We start from the raw sequence: 19,616 nt of genomic DNA, 5'->3' as shown, positions 1-19,616 counted from the left end.
AAACTGTTAATGGCGATGATTAGAAATTAATGACCCGGAAGTTGATATATTTTTTAAACCCGTGTTGGATTTTATGATTTTGTGGTCCCCGAAAGGGGTAAGAGAGATACATTTTTACTTCTAACTCGAATTAGTTGCACATGCTAATTGATTTTGCATCATTTTGTGAAACCCTACTTTGATTTAATGTCTTAAGTGAAATATGATCTATTGGTACCATTTCAATATATTGTGTTAGCAATCTGAAACTAGCTAGAAAGCTGCTACTGTGTAGCTAGCTAGACTAGCTAGATATACAGTAGTACCCGACGCTATCTACCGTGGAATTAAACGGAACATTTTAAAATAAACGTTATTTTCAAGACGGATCTTTTATTTGCAGGTCTCCCCTTTCCCTGACGAAATGGAGCCTCACGGAATTATGAAAGCGTTTCCTAAAGTGAAAAGAGCGGGCGTCAGGGACGGAAAGGGTGCACCCCCACTCAAGAGAAAGTCTGAAGAAGCAAGTGTGACAGGTACTGTGTGTGTTGTATCTGTGAGAGTTTGTGTGTTTGTGTGTGTGTGAGAGAGAGAGAGAGACAGAGAGAGAGACAGAGAGAGAGAAAGAGAGAGAGAGAAAGAGAGAGAGAGCGATCAAGGAATTCAAGACAATGCTCATCAATATCACAATCTCTCTCCCCACAGGAAAGGTATTTGAGGGCATCACAGTGTTCATCCTGCCAGCCAGTATAGGGAAGGCCAGATGTCAGATCTTTGAGAGGCAGATCGTCCAAAATGGGGGACAGAGCGAGAGCTCTTTCCGTCCCAGTGTCACCCATGTTGTGGTGGATGACAGTATGGACAGAGACCGGGCCCTCCGCCTGTTGAAACCAGATGTACTGCACCCTGGAGTATTTTTAGTAAAATGCACCTGGCTGAGCTCCTGTATCACTGAGAAACGACTTCTGGACACAGCAGACTTCAGCCTGTTAACCCCAGAGAGGTCAGCAAATCAAATTCCCTGTTGTTTTTCCAAAATATGTGCGAGGGGGTTGAGTCAGAGGGAATGTTTGATTTGGATCATTGCTCATTAGAATAGAAAGAACAAAAGTTAACCACATCCTTTTTGTTCTAGACACCCGAAAAAGGAAACCCCACTGGCAGATGTCAAAGAAGAATTTCCCATGAATGTGCCAGCCACACAGGACGTAAAGGACGCTGTTCCCGAGGAGCCCAAACCACACGAGTCCTCAGCAACAACTGTAGGTTGGCTCGATTTGTGCACGCAAACGCTGACATTTCCTTCATAAACCATATTTGCCTTACAGAAACATCCATTCAGTCCTCTTCTTCTCTGTAGAGTCACCCTCCCCCTTCCCTACTCTCTCAGGTCCCAGGAACAACAGATGACCTGAGAGACGAAGATGGTGTCTCACAGGGTGACCTGGAAGCCCTGGTCAGTGGCCAGCACCCCAAGGATGAGAGCCCTACCTCCAGCACTGTCGAACACAAACCCATCTCAGGGAAGTGGGTCTGTGCCCAGTCTTCCAAGTCCAAGACTGATAATCACAACAAACACATAACAGACAAACTGGAGGTGCTGGCCAAGGCCTACACACACCAGGGGGACAAGTGGAGGGCATTGGGCTACTCCAAGGCTGTGAATGCCCTCAAGAGCTACCACAAGCCTATCACGTCGTACGGTGTAAGTCATGTGACAGAGCGGGTTGACTTTCAGGCTGTGGCCATCTTGTAGTTCCTTTTTGCAGAGTTGTTTGGACTACAGTTTGTTGGCTAGTCATGTCGGTTTTGTTTATATGTGGTCAGCAGTAGATAAGACCAGGCCCAGCCAGGTTCTAATGTTTGGCTGTTCAACTTCAGGAGGCGTGTAGGATCCCGGGCATTGGTAAACGCATGGCCGACAAGATCGACGAGATCATGGAGAGCGGTCACCTCCGCAAGCTGGACCACATCGGAGAGGCTGTGCCCGTCCTGGAGCTGTTCAGCAACATCTGGGGAGCTGGAGCCAAGACCGCACAGCTTTGGTACCAGCAGGTGAATGAAAAAAGAAGAACAACTTATGAACAACATTAAGTTAACTTTATTCATTATTTAACAGATTTCTCTGACGTTTTTTGCTGTGTCTTGCAAAGCAGGGGCCTGACTTTGTATTATGCTTTCGTTGTGGCATATGTGGTGATTCAGGGTTTCTGATTTGATTACAGTTGACCTGATCTGTTTTTTTAATCATGCGATTTGATTTCATCCTGTCAGGGTTTTCGTACTTTGGAGGACATCCACACAAAGGCCAACCTGAACTACACTCAGAAGATAGGACTGAAGCATTATGACGACTTTCTAGACCGGATGCCTAGAGAAGAAGCATCTGCCATTGAGAAAACGGTATCTCCACGACTTCTAACCTTTTTTGAACATTCTTGAACATCAACTGAAATTGCCTTGGGGATCGTTCATCAAATCCATAATCTTCCTTGGAATTTAATAGAATCTATAACTATTTTATGCAAAGGCTCTTCCTTTGAATCCATCGCAAACAAGAGGACTTGTAAGGTGAAGTGCTCGAAAGGAGGGGGCGTTGGAGCCAAGTATGATTTTAACATTTGCATTGGCTCCAAAGAAGCCTGTTAGGGAGCCCTTCTCCATGACTGCAGTGCGGTGATTGAGAAAACAGACAGTATTCTTACCGAGTACCTTGTCCCAAAAGGGGGGATCTTGCTCCAGAAACTTGGCGTATCATAAGTCAGGCCTTATACCTGGATACTGGGTACAGAGCCAGTTGTTTTCATATAGTATTACTTGGATTTCCCCTTCCCTCTGGGGTTGCCAGATAGAAAGTGCAGATTAGAAAGATGACTTTAGCATGTGTCTTCTCTTGGCTTGTCAAAAGAATATGTACTGCCTGCCTATCTTCCATCCAGCTCTGTCTCCTATGAGGTAGACACTTACTTGTTGGTCTTTTGGGGATATGAAAAACACAAACAGTTTGTTTTTACAATTTGAAGCGGGTGAAACGGTTCAGAATTTCAAGCATTCGAGAAGATTTACAAGTGCATGCTTGCTTTTCTAAATGCATGATAACTTCTAATAAACAGGATCCAACGAAACTCCTATTACATCAAAAAAAATTGTTTTTTTGGTAAATATTATCAACCAACTTTGTCATTAATGCTATAATAATTATTATAGTCTATCGTTAACATCAAATGGTGAAGAAAATTCCCTAAGAAATAAAATGTTTCACATCGTAGTACTGGCTTACATACATCCAGTCAAACTTCAGGGCAATAGCATTGGATTTTGGCCACTAATGTGCAGCGATAATGTTCTCCTACACGGTCTGAATCCATACTAATGTGCGTTCCTGGTCCTGTGATGTGTCTCCAGGTGCGGGAGGCAGCCCTGACTGTGGACCCGGGCCTGCTGGCCATCGCGTGCGGCTCCTACCGCCGGGGAAAGACCACATGTGGGGATGTGGACGTTCTCATCTCCCACCCAGATGGACACTCCCACAAGGGCGTCTTTGTCAAGGTCCTGCAGATCCTCCATCAGAGCGGTAGGACAAGGCCAGACATATTGATGGATGAGCTGTGTCGTATAAATAGATGTTTTTTTTTTTTTTTTTGTGGATTCGAAAGGGATCCTCTTACCCAGTTTTCCCTTTTTCTGCACTTGCGTGCCGCACCTGTCTCTCATACAGCACGTTGTGACAAAACCACGAAAGCCAGTTTTAATACGCAATAGGGAGTATTAAAATGTGGGAGTCAGGTGGCTGAGCGGTTGGGGAATCGGGCTAGTAATCAGAAGGTTGCCGGTTCGATTCCCGGCTGTGACAATTGACGTTGTGTCATACTGTGTGCCTACTTGCCTTGGGGGAATGTCCCTGTACTTACTGTAAGTCGTTAAATGCCTAAATGTGAAATGACTAAATGTAAATGTAGGTTGAGGATGTGCCTGCCATCTCCCTTACAGGCTTCCTTACCGACGACCTCGTGAGCCACGAGGAGAACGGCGAGCAGAAGAAGTACATGGGCGTGTGCCGCCTGCCGGGGCCCGGACGCCGCCACCGCCGGCTCGACGTCATCGTGGTGCCCCACGGGGAGTTTGCCTGCTCTCTCATGTACTTTACCGGCTCGGCGCACTTCAATCGCTCCATGCGGGCGTTCGCTAAGACGAAAGGCATGAGCCTGTCGGAACACTCGCTGAACAGGGACGTGCAGCGACAGGGCAGTGTGAAGGTGTACGGAGGGACACCCATACACACGCCCCAGGAGCTGGATGTGTTCACTCAGCTGGGGGTGCCTTTTCGGGAACCCCATGAAAGGGATTGGTAATGGTCATGTCATGACCTTAACACTATGTTATGTGTAATGCTTATTAAATGTGTAAATTATTATGACATTATTATAATATTCAGTTTCTACATGATGATGATGATGATGATGATGATGATGATGATGATGGACTAGGTTGTTATGAAGTATAGTGTGGAACATCACAGACCTGTTGTTTTTAATTATGATGGTTTTAGCATTAATAAGCTTTTAATATAAAATATTATCACAATGTACAAATGGATAAAAACCAAATGAGACATGTTTGCTGCTGGATGTTTAAATGAGGATAAATCATGATGACAATAAACACTTTAATATGGCAATTCACTTTAGACCAAGAACTTTTGACTCCTCACAGGTGTTATGTTTATGGAGTTGTGCTTTCTTTGCTGGTCATGCATTTCCTATGAAGCTGCAAGTTTAAAATCAAACGAAACATTTATTTGACCAGAAAGTAAACCAGAAAAACAACTTTTAATCGCATCGGAGGCGCACCGCTGTATGATTGGTGGAACACTGAAGGCGCACCGGTTTGTGATTGGCTGAACTGTCTTGAGGCAGTGAGTGAGCAACGCAAAAACACCCATCACGTTGAGCACATAGAAAAGGACATGCCCAGGCCACACCCAGCCCAGCAAGGAGTCCCCGTTCGATGGAACACCTTGCATAACAGCTGTATCAGCCAGTGACACCGAGAGCAACCGGTTGCACCAATGTTGTGCCTCCTTTAAATGTCCAATGACTTTCCAGCAAGGAGGCGGTGCATGTGGTGGACCTCGTCCGGGGTCGAGCACTAGCCTGTGATTTTCATTCTTTTCACTAAAAAGAAGATAACACGCATATGATTTTCCATAGGTTCGGTAGCTAGTTGGAGGAATGAGAGCGGCTTTATGTTTGGCTCTAAAAATGGGACTGTTTTTGCATGCGATAGGGGCTGTCACCCCCACCGAGTCAACAGCAGACGGGGTAAGATTTCCGAGTTAGCAAAGCATGGTTTCGTACTTGCAGTCAAAACCCAGCTAGTGTGCTAGCCGTTATGTAGCCAGCTATGTTGTTTTGCTAGCAGACCATCTCTATTAGCCTATGTTGAATAACACTGTAATACTCACACTAGGCTATTAGCTATCTAGCTAACTGTTATTAGACAAGATTAGCTCTAACCATTTTACTCATTTATAGCTGTTTCCATTAGTAAAATACTAGTTAGCCAGTTTGATAGAGCCGAGGCTAAATAGCTTGCCCCCTAGTGTAATATGAAGCGTTCTCATCGTCCAAACTATTTAGACAACATTCAATATATTTTTCTAACCTTAGCCACCAAGCTAGCCTAGTAGCTAATAACTTTCAACGTGGTGCATACTGTAACTTGACCCATTTAAGATAGGCGATGCTGTGATACTCAGAAATGTTGTTGTTGTTGTTGACGGAAGTACAGTACTCACTTTTCTGCCTATTGTAAAGCTAGAGCTATAGTTAGAGGTATTTTACTACTATTACATTAGATTTCAAAGTCTACCATGCAAAGAACAAAGATGTGATGCCTGCCCTACAACACTATCTAGCCTAGAAGCTAGTACAGTAGAAGCTAACAGGCTTTAAAAAAAAATTGACAACGATATTATATATTACCGGTCTTGTACGTAGCTATTAGCTGTAGTTAGCTGGCTCACTGGTAGCCTATAATAAAACCTTATTGCAGAGTACTGACGCAAGTCATTTAATCAACCCCCTAACTTGAGTTGTCTATACTAGCTTGCTACATATTATTTAACCTGTTAGGTATTAATCATTGCTAAGAAACTGCAAGATAGCTAGACCACTTACAATCAAGTGAGTGTGTTAAGGGAGGCTTGATACAGGGGCCTATAGCTCTCAATTGTATACTGGGAGGTGAAATGTATAAAGTTACAGATTACCGTTTAGGCTTTGGGCCTATATTATTATAACCTTTTAAAACCGGACAGGTATACTGGGAGGTGAAATGTATAAAGTTACAGATTACCGTTTAGGCTTTGGGCCTATATTATTATAACCTTTTAAAACCGGACAGATTGCTAAACTCACATTTCACTTGAAACAGAATGTGGGCTTGTGAGATAAGAATGATTTGCCAAGCCAATGACATGGATAGTGCTAACAGGATGTCCAGAGGCACTTGTTAGATTGAGAAACCAAGTTGTCTGTTACGATTTAAATGTGACTTACAAGGTACAGAGTTTGCTGCTTTGGGCATCGCAGGACATAATAAATAAACAAATAAATGATGACACCTGAAAGTGGTGTCATCATTGGTTTGTTCTTGTTCTTACCTTGTGCAACATTTGAGTTCTTTTAGGAAAGTTCTTGCATGTTTATTTTTGTCTCAGCAGTGACCAATGAAAGGGGACTATCAGGTAACGTTCAAAGGCTAATACCTAGTCCTAGATAGTGCTTTAGTTACTTTCAGTAGCCTACTACTTCTTCTTCTTCTTATTCACTTAGGAGTTGTAAAACCAGCAAAGAAACTCTTGATTTTCAACCAGGGACACTAGTTAGCCTTTGGATGAAGAACAAACTTTTCAGCAGATCTGTCAGCTCTGTGTGAGTGTGGAGGAGATTGTCTCCTAATTGAATGCCATATCATATGCGACTGAGAATGCGTTTGAGCCGAAATCCCAGTGAACAATGTTTGGTAGTCCAGCGGTAATACAGAATCCCTATTCTGTTGTCTGGTCGTTTCAGCGGCTCCTCATTATAGTCCATTTAGATTTAATTAATTTCTAATATGCCTGAGCCCTGTAGGGGTTCTGGCACTGTAACTCAATCTGCCATAAGCTGGCTCTGTTTCTGAAGAGCTGCGTGTTGTTCTATTGGCTGGTGCAGGGAAGGCTTAAGGAATCCTGTCGGTTAAGGTTCTCCACTGGGACACTCTCTCAGCAGTGCTGTCTCTGCGTCTTGGGAAAGGCTGAGAGGAAGAGATTGCAAAACGAAGCCTCTTAATTTATGCATCAATGGTTTGGATTGAGTGCCATTGTTTAATGTCTATTATTGAATGTTTTTCTTGTTAGTCCAGTCGGCTACATAGTGTGCTGTGGTGTATATCATTTAAAAAATCTCCACTGCCTAGGTTATGCGTGTCACTGTTACTTCACCTGAGGTCCTGACCAGACCTGTCCTATTGTCTGACAAGCCCTCACATGGCATTAGCCTAGCGTATTCTATTGGCTTGTCTAAAGGGTGTCTTTCTTCTGTTTTGGTCTGCAGCCATCATTTAGTCGTCCCCCCCCGCCCCACTCCATCCATATGCAGAACCCGTCGTGTAGTGTAAACAAAATCACAGGAGCTAGTTGTTTGAATTCCAACTGTTAGAGGAGTGCCTGAGCTGGCCAAGTGGAGAGACATGGAGGAGAATGCTGAGTCAGACAGAACGACTGGACTGGCTCAGCTCAGGACAAAGGAAGGGAACAGAAGGGAACGAAATGTTTCATGACGTCCGCTCAAATGTGGTTGTTTTGGAGTAGAAGAAGCGTGTTTGACGAAGGAAAAAAATGAAAGAGGCTTGATAAGGCTCTTGGGAAAAACTACAATTGGCTGAGTGGAAGCTTGTTGGTTTTCGGTGGCGGAGTTGGTGTCTTTTGACGGGTGTGAGAATTTCATCCTGGACTGGCGAGTGGGCTGCGGTGGGTCTTGTCATTCCTGTGTTACTGTCCTCCCTCTCTCTCTGTCTATACCACACACACGCACACACACACACACCAACACACACACAGCCTGCCGTTTTGAATGCAGAGGGGGCTCCTTATTATCCAGGGCTCTGGTTAGCTACTCACACCACATTGCTGCTGCTCGGAAATTTCCGTAGAGCAATCTGTGTGGGTGGGTGTGTGTGTGTGTGTGGAGAGGGTGTGTGTGTGTGTTTTGAAAGAAAGAGAGCTCCCTTTCACCTTTTTCTCTGTGTGGATAATGACTCTCAAGTTGAAAGGACTTACCTCGGATCCCAATGCCTCTTCTTCGGAACACACCACTGGTAGGACCATGGATAGAAAAAGGCCGACCCTTCTTATAGCCAAACCTGGGATCCGAATGTTTCATTATCTCGAAGAAAATGTGTGACAGGATGCTAGTTTCAAAGCCAAGTTATCAGTACTTGATTAGTGTATTTTTTATTATTTGTGGAATCTTTTAAACTCTCTAGAGTCTCAGTAATTGACTAACTTATTGATAGTATGTGTTAATGGCATTGAGACAGTCATGTCAAGTTTTATTCATAAGAAGTTTCTAATTCTTCTAATTAAGTGTATTTATTTTGATTACAGGCCAATATTTATGTGTAGGCCACCCACATGTAGAAAAATCCTCATACATTGAAACTAATTCATTTTAAAAGTGTGGATTTTAGTTTCGAATTGAGAAACCTCTCATCCGTAGTGTACAAAACCTTCTGTGACTAGGTCCACATACTACCTTAATGTGCGAAGAAATTGTGTTGTGCTCTTGTTTCGGCATTTATGTCTTGTTTTCACTCGTGGTAACAAGTGATGACTTGGGTGGATAGGGGCTCTGTGTGATTAGTGGAGGAGGAAATCTGAGCGGCGGACACTAATGACATTCTAACAGCTTAGCAGCAGTGTAAGGGAGAGGCAGTCACAATGGACACCGAAGAACTTTGGTTTTCAAAGTAGGACACTCTCTTCGATTACCTCCACTTTGCCCTTTTGCTTCGTGTTCTCCCCCCCCTGTAGCTCACTGTGTCTTCTCCTCAAATCAATCCTTTTTTTTTTTATTAATTGTTTTCCACAAGCCATCAGAGCAGAGGGCTTCACGTACGCCCATAAACCTGCCCCCTCAACCCACCTAATCCTCCTCCTCTCTGTCTTCTCCAGAGCCTGTTGCACTGCGAGGGCGTGAGGAACCAGAGCTACGTCTGCGAGTCCGGCCACTGCTGTGGAGAGTCACAGTGCTGCAGCTACTACTATGAACTGTGGTGTAAGTGGGGCCTAGCGACGAACGGGCCTAGCGACGAACGGGCCTAGCGACTCTTTGACTTTTTTTTAATCCATTTCGGGGATGGGGGGATGGGGGGGGGCCTTCTTCTCCTGTCTCCACCACACATTCCCGGAGCTAGTTCTTCTGCATTTCTGCCTCTCCGTGTCTCCCGTCAGTAACTGACGTGCTAGTGACAAGGACGCGTGGACCTGCACGAGGTCATGCGTGTCTGAGGTTCCACCTGGCAGGATTTCTGTTTGCCAGCAGAATCGTTTGTGGCGGCCCAAGCGTCGCAGTGTCTAATGCTGTAATACAGTCATGTGGTTCTGTGGTAGCTCTAACAGTGGTCCCATAGTCATTTAGGCTTTAGGTCCTGTTTTAAGTACTGTCCTTTTCCAGTCAGGATTTATTCGGACCGATTGTCTATTTATCAAATGACCCAAATTAACTTTAAAATGTGCACACGCTTTGACAATCCTTTCTGCAACACTACTAAAGATGGGTCTGTTTGTTGTGCTTGAACTGTGGCGCGTGTGTTTGGCTTCCCCAAGGGTTCTGGCTGGTGTGGGCCCTCATCTTCGTCCTGAGCTGCTGCTGCGTGTGTCACCACCGCCGCGCCAAACACCGGCTGCAGCAGCAGCAGAGGCAGCACGAGATCAACCTCATCGCCTACAGGGAGGCCCACAACTACACCTCAGTGCCCTTCTACTTCAGTAAGGGGTGTTTGGGGGGGGGGGGGGTTTGCACGATGCCTCGACGCCATGACTATGATACCGTTTTTTATAGTTATTTATGGTGTGTTTTCTTTTTTTTTTTTTTTTTCATTCAAATGACCACAAATGACCACTGCGCTAGAAGAACCAAACTTCATACGTCTAGAACTTCTAGAAAAACGACACTGTTACTCTACTACACTATCTACAGGAGATAATGGCAGGATACTATAAGATACCACCATTGCCAGTTGCCATTCCTACTTTAGCATCAAACCTAACGGTCTGTCACCGGCCCGCTAAGCATCACCGTGTGCCCTGACCGCTAGTCCTTTGTTAGCCCAGTGAGCCGAGGAGTTGCATTTCAGCGATGGTCTGAGGCCTGTTTACATGCCCCAGTTTTCAGGAAACCGCCAGTGTATTGGTGCCATGCCAACGGTTTCTTGCAACACCAGCTCACAGCTGGGCTTCTCCCGCTCTTAGCAATTGACCTACTTCCTCCTCTGCCCTCGTTAGGAAAATCTTTTATCAAGTAGTGCACAGTGAGTCGATGGAGTCAAGAAAGCATTCTTGCAGCATGCAGCAAGGAGACAAGTCTATTAGCGGTCCAGATTTGTCTGAATCTTTGGAACTTGAAATTTTCTTTTTATCCTAGAGTTCTTGCGCAAGTAGTTTTTCATTATATGGCGTGGAATCAGTTTGATCAGTTCGGAACTGGTTCCAACACAATATGGAGTTTGACTGTTTATCCTTCCATGCTGAGTACAAATCTTAACATTCTGAGTAAAGCGAACGGCCAGTTTAAGTAAGCTTGCGGTTGCAACTATGAGGGGCTCCTCTGTCTGCACGCAAGGATATGTAGCACAGCAGTATTCTTTTCAACTTGCATAATACGCACTCAGAAATATTTCTAACAACCCCCCCTGGGTTAGGACCCCCCCCCCCCTCTCTTTAGGTGTTTGTTGTGGGATGAGAGGTGTGGTGAGGTCAGGGGTGTTTCCTTTGTGCGTTGCTTGCTGATAGGACAATACCTCAATTAAACGTAGTCAGAGATTGGGGTTTCTTTTATTTAGTTTCTTTTAAACAACTTGATGTTCTTCACTTGGTGTGCAGTTTCTAGAACCATCTTCTGTTCCTTCCTCCCGCAGGGTTTCTACCCAATTACCTCCTGCCAGACTACGATGAAGTGGTGAACCGGCCGCCCACTCCTCCCCCACCCTACAGTGCCTTACACACCAGCCCCTCCCTGGCCCCCAGCCCCCTGACCCCCGACCAGCAGGACGTCTGCTGCCCCCCCAGTCAGAGCACTGCTGTGCCCCCTGCCTCCGACCCCCGCTGGCCCAGCCTGGACGAGCCCCACCCCCACCCACCCATCACCATAGGCAGCTACAGGCAGAAGCCTGACGACAAGCCTCTGGCTCAGGCCCCACAGGAGGGAGACTCCCTGTCCGGAGGTCCCCAGGAACGGCTCCCGTCCGACGGGACGGCCGGCCCGGAGAAGGGGGAAGACTGCTGCAAGGAGCCCCTGCTCAGGGACACGGGGGGGACGGGGGGGGGTACGGAGGACAAGGAGAGGGTGTCCGGCAGCGGGGGGGGCGGGAGGAGGCGGAGGTTCACGGGGGACTCGGGGATCGAGGTGTGCGTGTGTGGCCGGAACGGGGGAGGCGGTTTTGGGGGAGGAGGAGGGAGCCGGGAGGACAGGGAGCTGAGGGAGCTGGAGAGCCTGCTGAGCCGCGAGGAGGAGGAAGAGGAGGAGGAGGAGGAGCCGAGGGACTTCTGCGACGGCTGTGGTCATCCTGCCCCGACGGGGGACGAGGAGCAAGCGCCGGGGGGGCCGGAGGCGGGGCCGGAGTGCGGGCCCTCCACAGCGCCCCCGCCACCTGGGGCCCCGCCCCCGGTGTGCCTGCTCCTTCACACCATCAACGAGCAGGAGGGGCTTTACCACGGCAACAGCACTGAGCCCCAGGGCTGAGCTGACCAAGCCCAGCTACGCTTTCACCGAGAAGGGGAGAGGAAAGAGATAAGAGAGACCAACAGAAGACAATACAAGACGTGTGTGTGCGTGTGCGTGTGTGTGTGTGTGTGTGGGGGGGGGGGGGGAATGCCTTTCAAGAGACTACTGCGAGCGTGTTTTTCCGTGAGAATGTAATGTGTTTGTCTGAGGTGTGTGTGTGACTATTGTGAGCTCCCCAGGCCATACTGTCATGGCAGCCTTACTGCATAAGAGATGGAGACTCAACAACCTGTCACACAGGTCAGGCGACGCAAATGTCTTCAGTGAGAAAGCTTCCCCCTTTCCTTCCCCTCCCAGTCCTCGACCAGTGGAATCAGGTGATACGGTGTTGAGACTCACACGGGGTGCCACGCTGTCGGGTCAACGAAACGGTCGACGACTGACCACGCTGGGAGGCGACAGCCGTTCTGACGCCTGCTTCACACCATTGTGTCGTCTTGTCACGTACCCAACCAATCGCGGCTCCTTCCTGTGCTGCGGTCGGAAGTGAGGGAGAATGGTACTGGACCACCAAACTGGGACAGGAAGATTGTGGATGTGTGGAGAGGTGCGCACTTTCTAGTTTGAAACAGGGCAGGGACACCAAGCACAGGACCTGTGTGGGAGGTTGTGGTAGAAGACTTTTTGTCGCTTCTTAAAGTGCTTTCTAGGAGGTAACACCACGTCACATAGCCATGTCTTCCCCCGTTTGTAATTGGGAGGGCTGGAAGTGTGAATCTATTTTTATTTTGCACATAAATAATTAAAAGAGCTATAAAATACAGATTAATCACACTAAGATCATGTTTTGACAAGTCCAGTCTTAATTTACACCAAAGTCTGTTATCGTTCCGTTTTGTAAACGTGTTCATGTTTTGTTTGCTGCGGTGTGAGATTAAATCATACATCGGAAAGTGCATGTAACGCTATGTAGCGGTTATCAATGACGTCCTCTCATAAAGGCCCCTGATTGGCCCTTTCTCTCAACGATGGTTTACCCCATTGAATCAATGATTGTACTCTGCCAGAAAAAAAATAAGCATTTCTGTGTTTGTTAGAGCAGTTAGAGGCCTTACGTCATTTAACTTTAATGGCTTGATTAAATATTATGCTAAAATGTAAATTGAAGGTCTGTATGAGAAAACAGGTACAATATACGTTTCAAAAAAAAAAAATGAGTTTGAGTGAAATGTAACTTGTATTCATTGAATTGATGTTACTAGAACTGTCAAGCTTTTACAGATAATTGGACATAAATGTTTAGTGTACATTTAATTGTTTGTAAATCCATGGCCTTGCCTTAATAGTTCAATGATGCTGAGATATTGTAAATGACTTGTAATGCTCACACATCAAGCATCATAATATCTTTGCAGAATTTTTTATATGAATCTTTGAGCATACCTACAAAGCACACCATTCTAATGGAAATACACAAACCCAGCTACGATGGTTGTATACAAGTAACATCACTGGTTGTTTCATTTTGACATTTGTGGTTTAAACATTGTGGGGCACTGTTTTGCGATTTTCTTACCCACGAACTAAAGCTCAAAACTAAAGCTATCGGTTTTCAAGACAATTTATGGACTTCCAACGACACAATAACTGCTGGTATTTCAAGCAGAATAAAATATGCATCTCTTACATGCATTTCCACACTATACTAAACCACGCGGGAGTGAACCCTATAGCCTACTCTATCCCACCAACCGCAGATGAGTTATGTGATGGACACTCGAATATGTCAAAGTTGTATTCAGGGGCAGCAAGCCAAAGACATTATTTAGTTTTGTTGTCAGCTTCAAGGGTATTTACATGTCCGATCATGTTTGTTTTCTCGTGTTCTGTATGCAACCCATCACCAGCTAAATAGACACGTTCAATAAACATACCCTGAAATGCCAAGACTCTTTTTGTTGGTTTACTAACATTAGTTAGTGATACAGTATGAAATGAATAAGGCACGATAAAAGCCATAGACAGTGTAACGTGACACGAATTACAATGTTTGAACTATGTATCCCAGTACAGTAGGTGGCGGTGTATGCGTAGAGGCCTGGCTACCTTTACAGTTAGATCGATATACCAACCAGAAGTCAATGAAGAAGAAGGAAAGATAAACCAGAGCCATATAAAAATATATTTGTATATGGCTCTGAGATAAACTGAACTCTTAAATTTCTTCGGACGGCTTCAGCGCTCTACAAACGTGCTATGACAGAAACTAAAGTTTCGAAAACTGGGTAAGTTTGCATTTGGCCACCGTTATGTTGGCAACAATATATTTGCAGTGTCAAAACGACAATAATATAAGGCGGATCAGGTTTGCGGAAAATGTACACAACTGTACAGTTATCCAGATTTCCCTCTAATCCTGTAGCTATGCGTTTGTTTATCAATATTATCAGGATAATCGATCTGAATAAGTATAAACATTGCCCCAAAAACTTTTAATTGTAATTTTATATGTATGTCTGATGTCGCTGTAGGGAATTGTCCAGTGGATTTGTCGGTTCTACTACTCATGTGGATGTCAAGGTAAAGTATTGACATGGCACAGTAAGTCACTGTTCATGTTTTAGAGTTTGCATATATTTTTATAAAATCATTTTATCACAATCTTTCAGGACTATTATGGAAATATTCTGAAGAACACATCTGACCTTAAGAGCAACGTCTGTGTTGCTCCTACTCAACCTATCCCCTCCCACATCCGACAGGCGTTGAAGAGGGTTCACCCTGAGGTTACAGCCAAGTGTGTACACACATCCATGAACACGCTCACACTTCCCCCATCTCTTTCTAAAACACACTCGCAGTCAAAGTCAGTCTCATTCATCCTTTTTTATTCAATTCTTATTCAGTGTCTCCTCTCTCTCTCTCTCTCTCTCTCTCTCTCTCTCTCTCTCTCTCTCTCTCACACACACACACACACACACTCTCTCCCTCACACACAAACACACTCCTGCGTCTGTCCCTCCAGGTACTATGGATGTGGGCTGGTGGTGCCGGAGTGCCTGGAGGGCTGCAGGGTTCTGGACCTGGGAAGTGGCAGTGGCCAGGACTGCTACATGCTCAGCCAGCTGGTGGGAGAGAGGGGTCACGTCACCGGCATCGACATGACCCCGGACCAGGTACGGACACGGGGGTTTCCACCAGTCTGAACGTAGCGCCGTCCTGAAAGCCTGGTGAAACAATCAGCTAGCTGTCGGTCCCCATCACGTTGTTTTGTCCCTGGTGTTGACCATGGAGTTTGGTCTGGACCGAACAATGTGTGGTTGTTGACAGGCTGTCTGTAATGTACTCGAGTAGCAGTTAATTTGTCTGCTTCTGCTTTAGCTTGAGGTGGCCAGGAAGTTCATTGACCACCACATGCTGGACTTTGGTTTCGAGAAGCCCAACGTGGACTTTGTCCAGGGCTACATTGAGGCTCTAACTGATGCAGGCCTGAAGGAGAACTCCTTCGATGTGATTATGTAAGTAATCATGTTAAGCAGACCAATGTTGAGAGAGCACTTTATCATCACGTTGAACCATTTAAGATACATATTAATATCATGCCATTCGACTGGTCGCAAGGAGTTTTACATAAATAATAGTCGTTGTTGCTGGTTAAATTGTCGTTGTCGTTTTATAGATCCAACTGTGTGGTAAATCTGTCTCCGGACAAGAAGAGAGTACTGAGCGAAGCATACAAAGTTCTTAAGGTGCTCCTATCGCCTACAAACAATCGCCTTCTGTTCTTACTCTGCGCAACGTATCAAAGGTCCCGTCATCTTATCTTCCTGTCTGTCACATTTGGCCACCAGTCCAGTAACCCTGCATTTGTTGTCAGGATGGGGGTGAGCTGTACTTCAGTGATGTCTACAGCACTGGAAGACTCACCCAGGAGATTAAGGACCACACAGTCTTGTGGGGTGTGTACAGCAAGACTAACCTCCCTTGGGGTTCAATAGTTACAGTTGTATCAAGCGAATCAAGACATGGTACAACAACACTTTCTGACATTTTCCCTTGAACCAACCTGTGCTACAGCAGCTCAAGCTAAATATATTGCTGACCATGATCACATTGTTTTACGACTTTTAGTGGGTAGGTTATGCTCTATTCTGTCCTTGTGATTGTAGGGAGTCAGGTGGCTGAGCGGTTAGGGAATTGAGCTAGTAATCAGAAGGTTGCCGGTTTGATTCCTGGCTGTGAAAAACTTCACCCTACTTGCCTTGGGTGGAATGTCCCTGTACTTACTGTAAGTCGCTCTGGATAAGAGCGTCTGCTAAATGACTAAATGTAATGTAATGTAAATGTAGGTGAGTGTTTGGGCGGAGCCCTGTGGTGGCAGGATCTTCTGCAATTGGCTGAGGAAGTGGGCTTCAGCACCCCGCAATTGGTCACAGCCAGTGTCATCACCGTGAACAACAAGGAACTGGAGGCCCTTCTGGGTGAGTTAAATCAATGCTCTTTGAAAACGACAATTCCCATTTTGTTTTCATCATTCACATTAACAAATCAGCATGAATAAATATCTAGTAGTCATAAGATGTTTTTCCCAAATGTGTAATTCCTGGGTTTTACCATTCAATTTCTTTCTTTCTCTTGTTCTCTGGATTGACAGGTGACTACCAGTTTGCTTCTGCCACGTACCGTCTCTTCAAGGTTCCTAAAGCCAGCTCTGAGAGCTCCCTGGTCATCTACAACGGCAACATCACTGGGGCAAAAGACAGTCTGCGTTTCGACTGTCGGTACACGTTCAAGGTTAGTGGGGAAAACAGATGTGAGCGGTCTTGTCCAGTATCTCAGGTTATTCGATTACGTTTTTTTAGAGGGACATATTTATTCTGTCTTTCACCACCTGCTTCCGTGGTCTCTCTCTCTCTCTGGTCTCGCTCTTCTCCTCCACACAGGTGGACGAGGTGGTGGAGGTGGGCGCGGAGGTGGCTAACGTCCTGGCTCATTCTCGGTTCCGTGAGGAGTTCACCTTCCAGCCTCCGGGGGCTCCTGCTCGATCCTGTGCTGTCAAACCCAAGGTGGGTCCTTCGAACGCCTGCCGAAATGACACTGTGATGGATTCACTGAGGTGTGGAGTTCCATGTGCTTTTAGACTTCAGGGTGAGTCAGCTGAGCACTAGAGGGCAGCATGGAGAGACCGGAAGTATCCGCTTCTTGCTCGTGCCACACCCACATACTGCAGGGACAGGCTGTCTCTCCTCGTGCCACGCCCACATACTGCAGGGACAGGCTGTCTCTCCTCGTGCCACGCCCACATACTGCAGGGACAGGCTGTCTCTCCTCGTGCCACGCCCACATACTGCAGGGACAGGCTGTCTCTCCTCGTGCCACGCCCACATACTGCAATGACAGGCTGTCTCTCCTCGTGCCACGCCCACATACTGCAGGGACAGGCTGTCTCTCCTAGTGCCACGCCCACATACTGCAGGGACAGGCTGTCTCTCCTCGTGCCACGCCCACATACTGCAGGGACAGGCTGTCTCTCCTCGTGCCACGCCCACATACTGCAGGGACAGGCTGTCTCTCCTCGTGCCACGCCCACACACTGCAGGGACAGGCTGTCTCTCCTCGTGCCACGCCCACACACTGCAGGGACAGGCTGTCTCTCCTCGTGCCACGCCCACACACTGCAGGGACAGGCTGTCTCTCCTCGTGCCACGCCCACACACTGCAGGGACAGGCTGTCTCTCCTCGTGCCACGCCCACATACTGCAGGGACAGGCTGTCTCTCCTCGTGCCACGCCCACATACTGCAGGGACAGGCTGTCTCTCCCAGCCACCCACACTCCTGTTCCTCATCAACACCTATGCACACGCACACAATCACTCACACAGGCACTACACCTAAATATGCACGCACATCAATAGACACTGGTGTCATCCTCATCACCACATACACACACACACACACACATATTCACACACATAAACACACGCAAGCTGACAGAGCTGGAGAGACAAGGTCGAGCAGCTGTCTTCGACTCATAACCAGACTTTGGGCTCATGCTGGGGACCTTGGACAGGAAGGAATGTTCTTCTCCTCCGCTAATGGAATGCCATCTTATCAGCTCCTTATGGTCACAAACACACTATTTCTGGTTTGTTTATACTTTCCAGGAGGTGTTTTCCTTAAACAGTTCCTGGAATGTCTATGTCTGTGATATTTTCAAGAAAATGGTTATCCATGTGGATTTCATTTGGGGGTTTCAGTCCTGATTCGGAAATTAACTGGTTAAGTCAGTTTCGAACTTTGGACTATCTATTTTAAGACACGTCATCTATTTCATTATTTACTCATGGTCATTGTCAATACCAGGTTGTTTACCTGCTTGTGTCGTCATAAATGTTTATAGTACATTCAGCGTGTATGGAGCACAACTACTGATATGATATAACAAGCCCAAAAAGCAAAAAGGTAGTCCACTTTGGGCTTTGGAATCTTTTACGATTAATGCAATTAATTTTCATGCACAGTTCTATATACACTGTGTTCAATGCCGGTTGATTGGACTCTTTGTTGAAAATACATTGACTTGAAAATAGTATACAACCAAACATTAACAGTGAAACGGATGAAAAACATGAATGATAAGGAAGTTATCGTTCTCTAGGTCGGCACAGTGAATCCATTCGAACTGGCCCTGCAGCTGGAGACTGCAAGTCCGCCGGTCGCCACTGGGCCGTGCTGTGGAGCTGAGTCTTCCTGCTGCAAATGACAGAAGCGGATTGAGGACCGACATATTGAAGCCTACATCGTATAGGCTACTATAACTACAAAATTATATACATTTCTGTCAAATTTATGAAAGAAATAACGTGATTGTTATGGTATACATAGTTATATATCTCTTGTTCATCTTATTTCAGTTTGAAGAATTTTAATCTGGCCTAGAGGCTAGCCTACACCACAACCAAGCCTTGTAGGCCTACTTAATTATTTTCTAGACAATTAAGTTTGAATTAAATTTTAGAATAACAGTGATTTTATGTCAAGCGAATATTTGTTACATTACATGATTCATTAATCACGACTGATTTAATTGCACGAAATTGTGAATTGTTTACGCACAGCTACACTTAAACACAATCATTATGTTGTCACTAACAGCGATACTCAGCGATAGAGAAGTTGATGATGGGGGCAGGATTTCTTGACCTACAATATGCTATAGGCCTACTCACTTTTAAATACCCTTCATTTCAGTATAACATCCACGTCTACAGTAACCATTACATCATTGCACTGAAAATGTGTGATATTATATTTTCGTTTTGTTAGATGTAGATTTATACAGATTTATATATACGATTTATAAGATTACCACTTGATCATTAAACAACCCTTCCGTATGAATGGTCTTTTGTAGAATGTATAGGCTACATGTGGTTATATGGGTGCATACAACCTACCGCTGTAGCTTGACTAATAGTCAACTCGCTGCACAGCTTGCTCGTGAAATAAACACGTTCACTCGCCAAGCAAGCTATGGATCTGTCGCTTTCATTATGTATGGGTCGAACCAGAAATCCATCAAGAAAAGTCACGAGGAAAGTCCTGTCTCTAGCTTTTTGTATGAGGTGCGCTTGTTTTGGAATTTCATT

At 45.8% G+C, this 19,616-nt stretch overlaps 3 protein-coding genes across 4 annotated transcripts; all 3 read left to right on the top strand.

Annotated features, from left to right (window-relative positions):
• Positions 1-71: 71 nt before the first annotated feature.
• poll (polymerase (DNA directed), lambda) lies at positions 72-4,557 on the top strand. 2 transcript variants are annotated; one of them, XM_067259366.1, is made up of 9 exons: positions 72-97; positions 383-515; positions 685-982; positions 1,115-1,241; positions 1,370-1,684; positions 1,861-2,034; positions 2,254-2,382; positions 3,385-3,553; positions 3,970-4,557. In XM_067259366.1, the coding sequence occupies exons 1-9, from the start codon at positions 74-76 to the stop codon at positions 4,329-4,331; spliced, it is 1,731 nt and encodes a 576-aa protein (XP_067115467.1). In that variant the 5' UTR covers positions 72-73; the 3' UTR covers positions 4,332-4,557. The 2 variants fall into 2 exon arrangements, with proteins under 2 accessions (XP_067115467.1, XP_067115466.1); XM_067259365.1 differs by having other exon boundaries at positions 1,340-1,684.
• A 546-nt stretch (positions 4,558-5,103) lies between these two features.
• Positions 5,104-13,913, top strand: wbp1lb (WW domain binding protein 1-like b). Its single transcript, XM_067259912.1, has 4 exons — positions 5,104-5,300; positions 9,197-9,299; positions 9,851-10,012; positions 11,161-13,913. The coding sequence occupies exons 1-4, from the start codon at positions 5,211-5,213 to the stop codon at positions 11,982-11,984; spliced, it is 1,179 nt and encodes a 392-aa protein (XP_067116013.1). The 5' UTR covers positions 5,104-5,210; the 3' UTR covers positions 11,985-13,913.
• Positions 13,914-14,128: 215 nt separating this feature from the next.
• Positions 14,129-19,483, top strand: as3mt (arsenite methyltransferase). The gene is made up of 11 exons (XM_067259248.1): positions 14,129-14,251; positions 14,498-14,546; positions 14,636-14,763; positions 14,992-15,142; positions 15,348-15,484; positions 15,646-15,715; positions 15,844-15,925; positions 16,316-16,447; positions 16,621-16,760; positions 16,910-17,032; positions 18,626-19,483. Exons 1-11 carry the CDS (start codon positions 14,223-14,225, stop codon positions 18,728-18,730), a joined length of 1,146 nt encoding a protein of 381 aa, XP_067115349.1. The 5' UTR covers positions 14,129-14,222; the 3' UTR covers positions 18,731-19,483.
• The last annotated feature ends 133 nt before the right edge of the window (positions 19,484-19,616 follow it).

The sequence above is a fragment of the Osmerus mordax genome, chromosome 21, assembly GCF_038355195.1.
Source record: "Osmerus mordax isolate fOsmMor3 chromosome 21, fOsmMor3.pri, whole genome shotgun sequence".
Lineage (NCBI taxonomy): Eukaryota > Metazoa > Chordata > Actinopteri > Osmeriformes > Osmeridae > Osmerus > Osmerus mordax.
This window is presented reverse-complemented; position numbering and strand designations above follow the sequence as displayed.

What these genes read in the sequence shown, in the direction of transcription:
- wbp1lb (XM_067259912.1), top strand. Translation starts at nt 5,211, where the DNA reads ATGAGAGCGGCTTTATGTTTGGCTCTAAAAATGGGACTGTTTTTGCAT. An exon ending in CCGAGTCAACAGCAGACGGG is followed by an intron (nt 5,301 to 9,196) that starts GTAAGATTTCCG and finishes TGTCTTCTCCAG; the next exon opens with AGCCTGTTGCACTGCGAGGG. An exon ending in CTACTACTATGAACTGTGGT is followed by an intron (nt 9,300 to 9,850) that starts GTAAGTGGGGCC and finishes GGCTTCCCCAAG; the next exon opens with GGTTCTGGCTGGTGTGGGCC.
- as3mt (XM_067259248.1), top strand. Translation starts at nt 14,223, where the DNA reads ATGACAGAAACTAAAGTTTCGAAAACTGG. An exon ending in GGACCACACAGTCTTGTGGG is followed by an intron (nt 15,926 to 16,315) that starts GTGTGTACAGCA and finishes ATGTAAATGTAG; the next exon opens with GTGAGTGTTTGGGCGGAGCC. An exon ending in ACTGTCGGTACACGTTCAAG is followed by an intron (nt 16,761 to 16,909) that starts GTTAGTGGGGAA and finishes TCCTCCACACAG; the next exon opens with GTGGACGAGGTGGTGGAGGT.
- poll (XM_067259365.1), top strand. Translation starts at nt 74, where the DNA reads ATGATTTTGTGGTCCCCGAAAGGG. An exon ending in AGCCTATCACGTCGTACGGT is followed by an intron (nt 1,685 to 1,860) that starts GTAAGTCATGTG and finishes GTTCAACTTCAG; the next exon opens with GAGGCGTGTAGGATCCCGGG. An exon ending in CACAGCTTTGGTACCAGCAG is followed by an intron (nt 2,035 to 2,253) that starts GTGAATGAAAAA and finishes TCATCCTGTCAG; the next exon opens with GGTTTTCGTACTTTGGAGGA.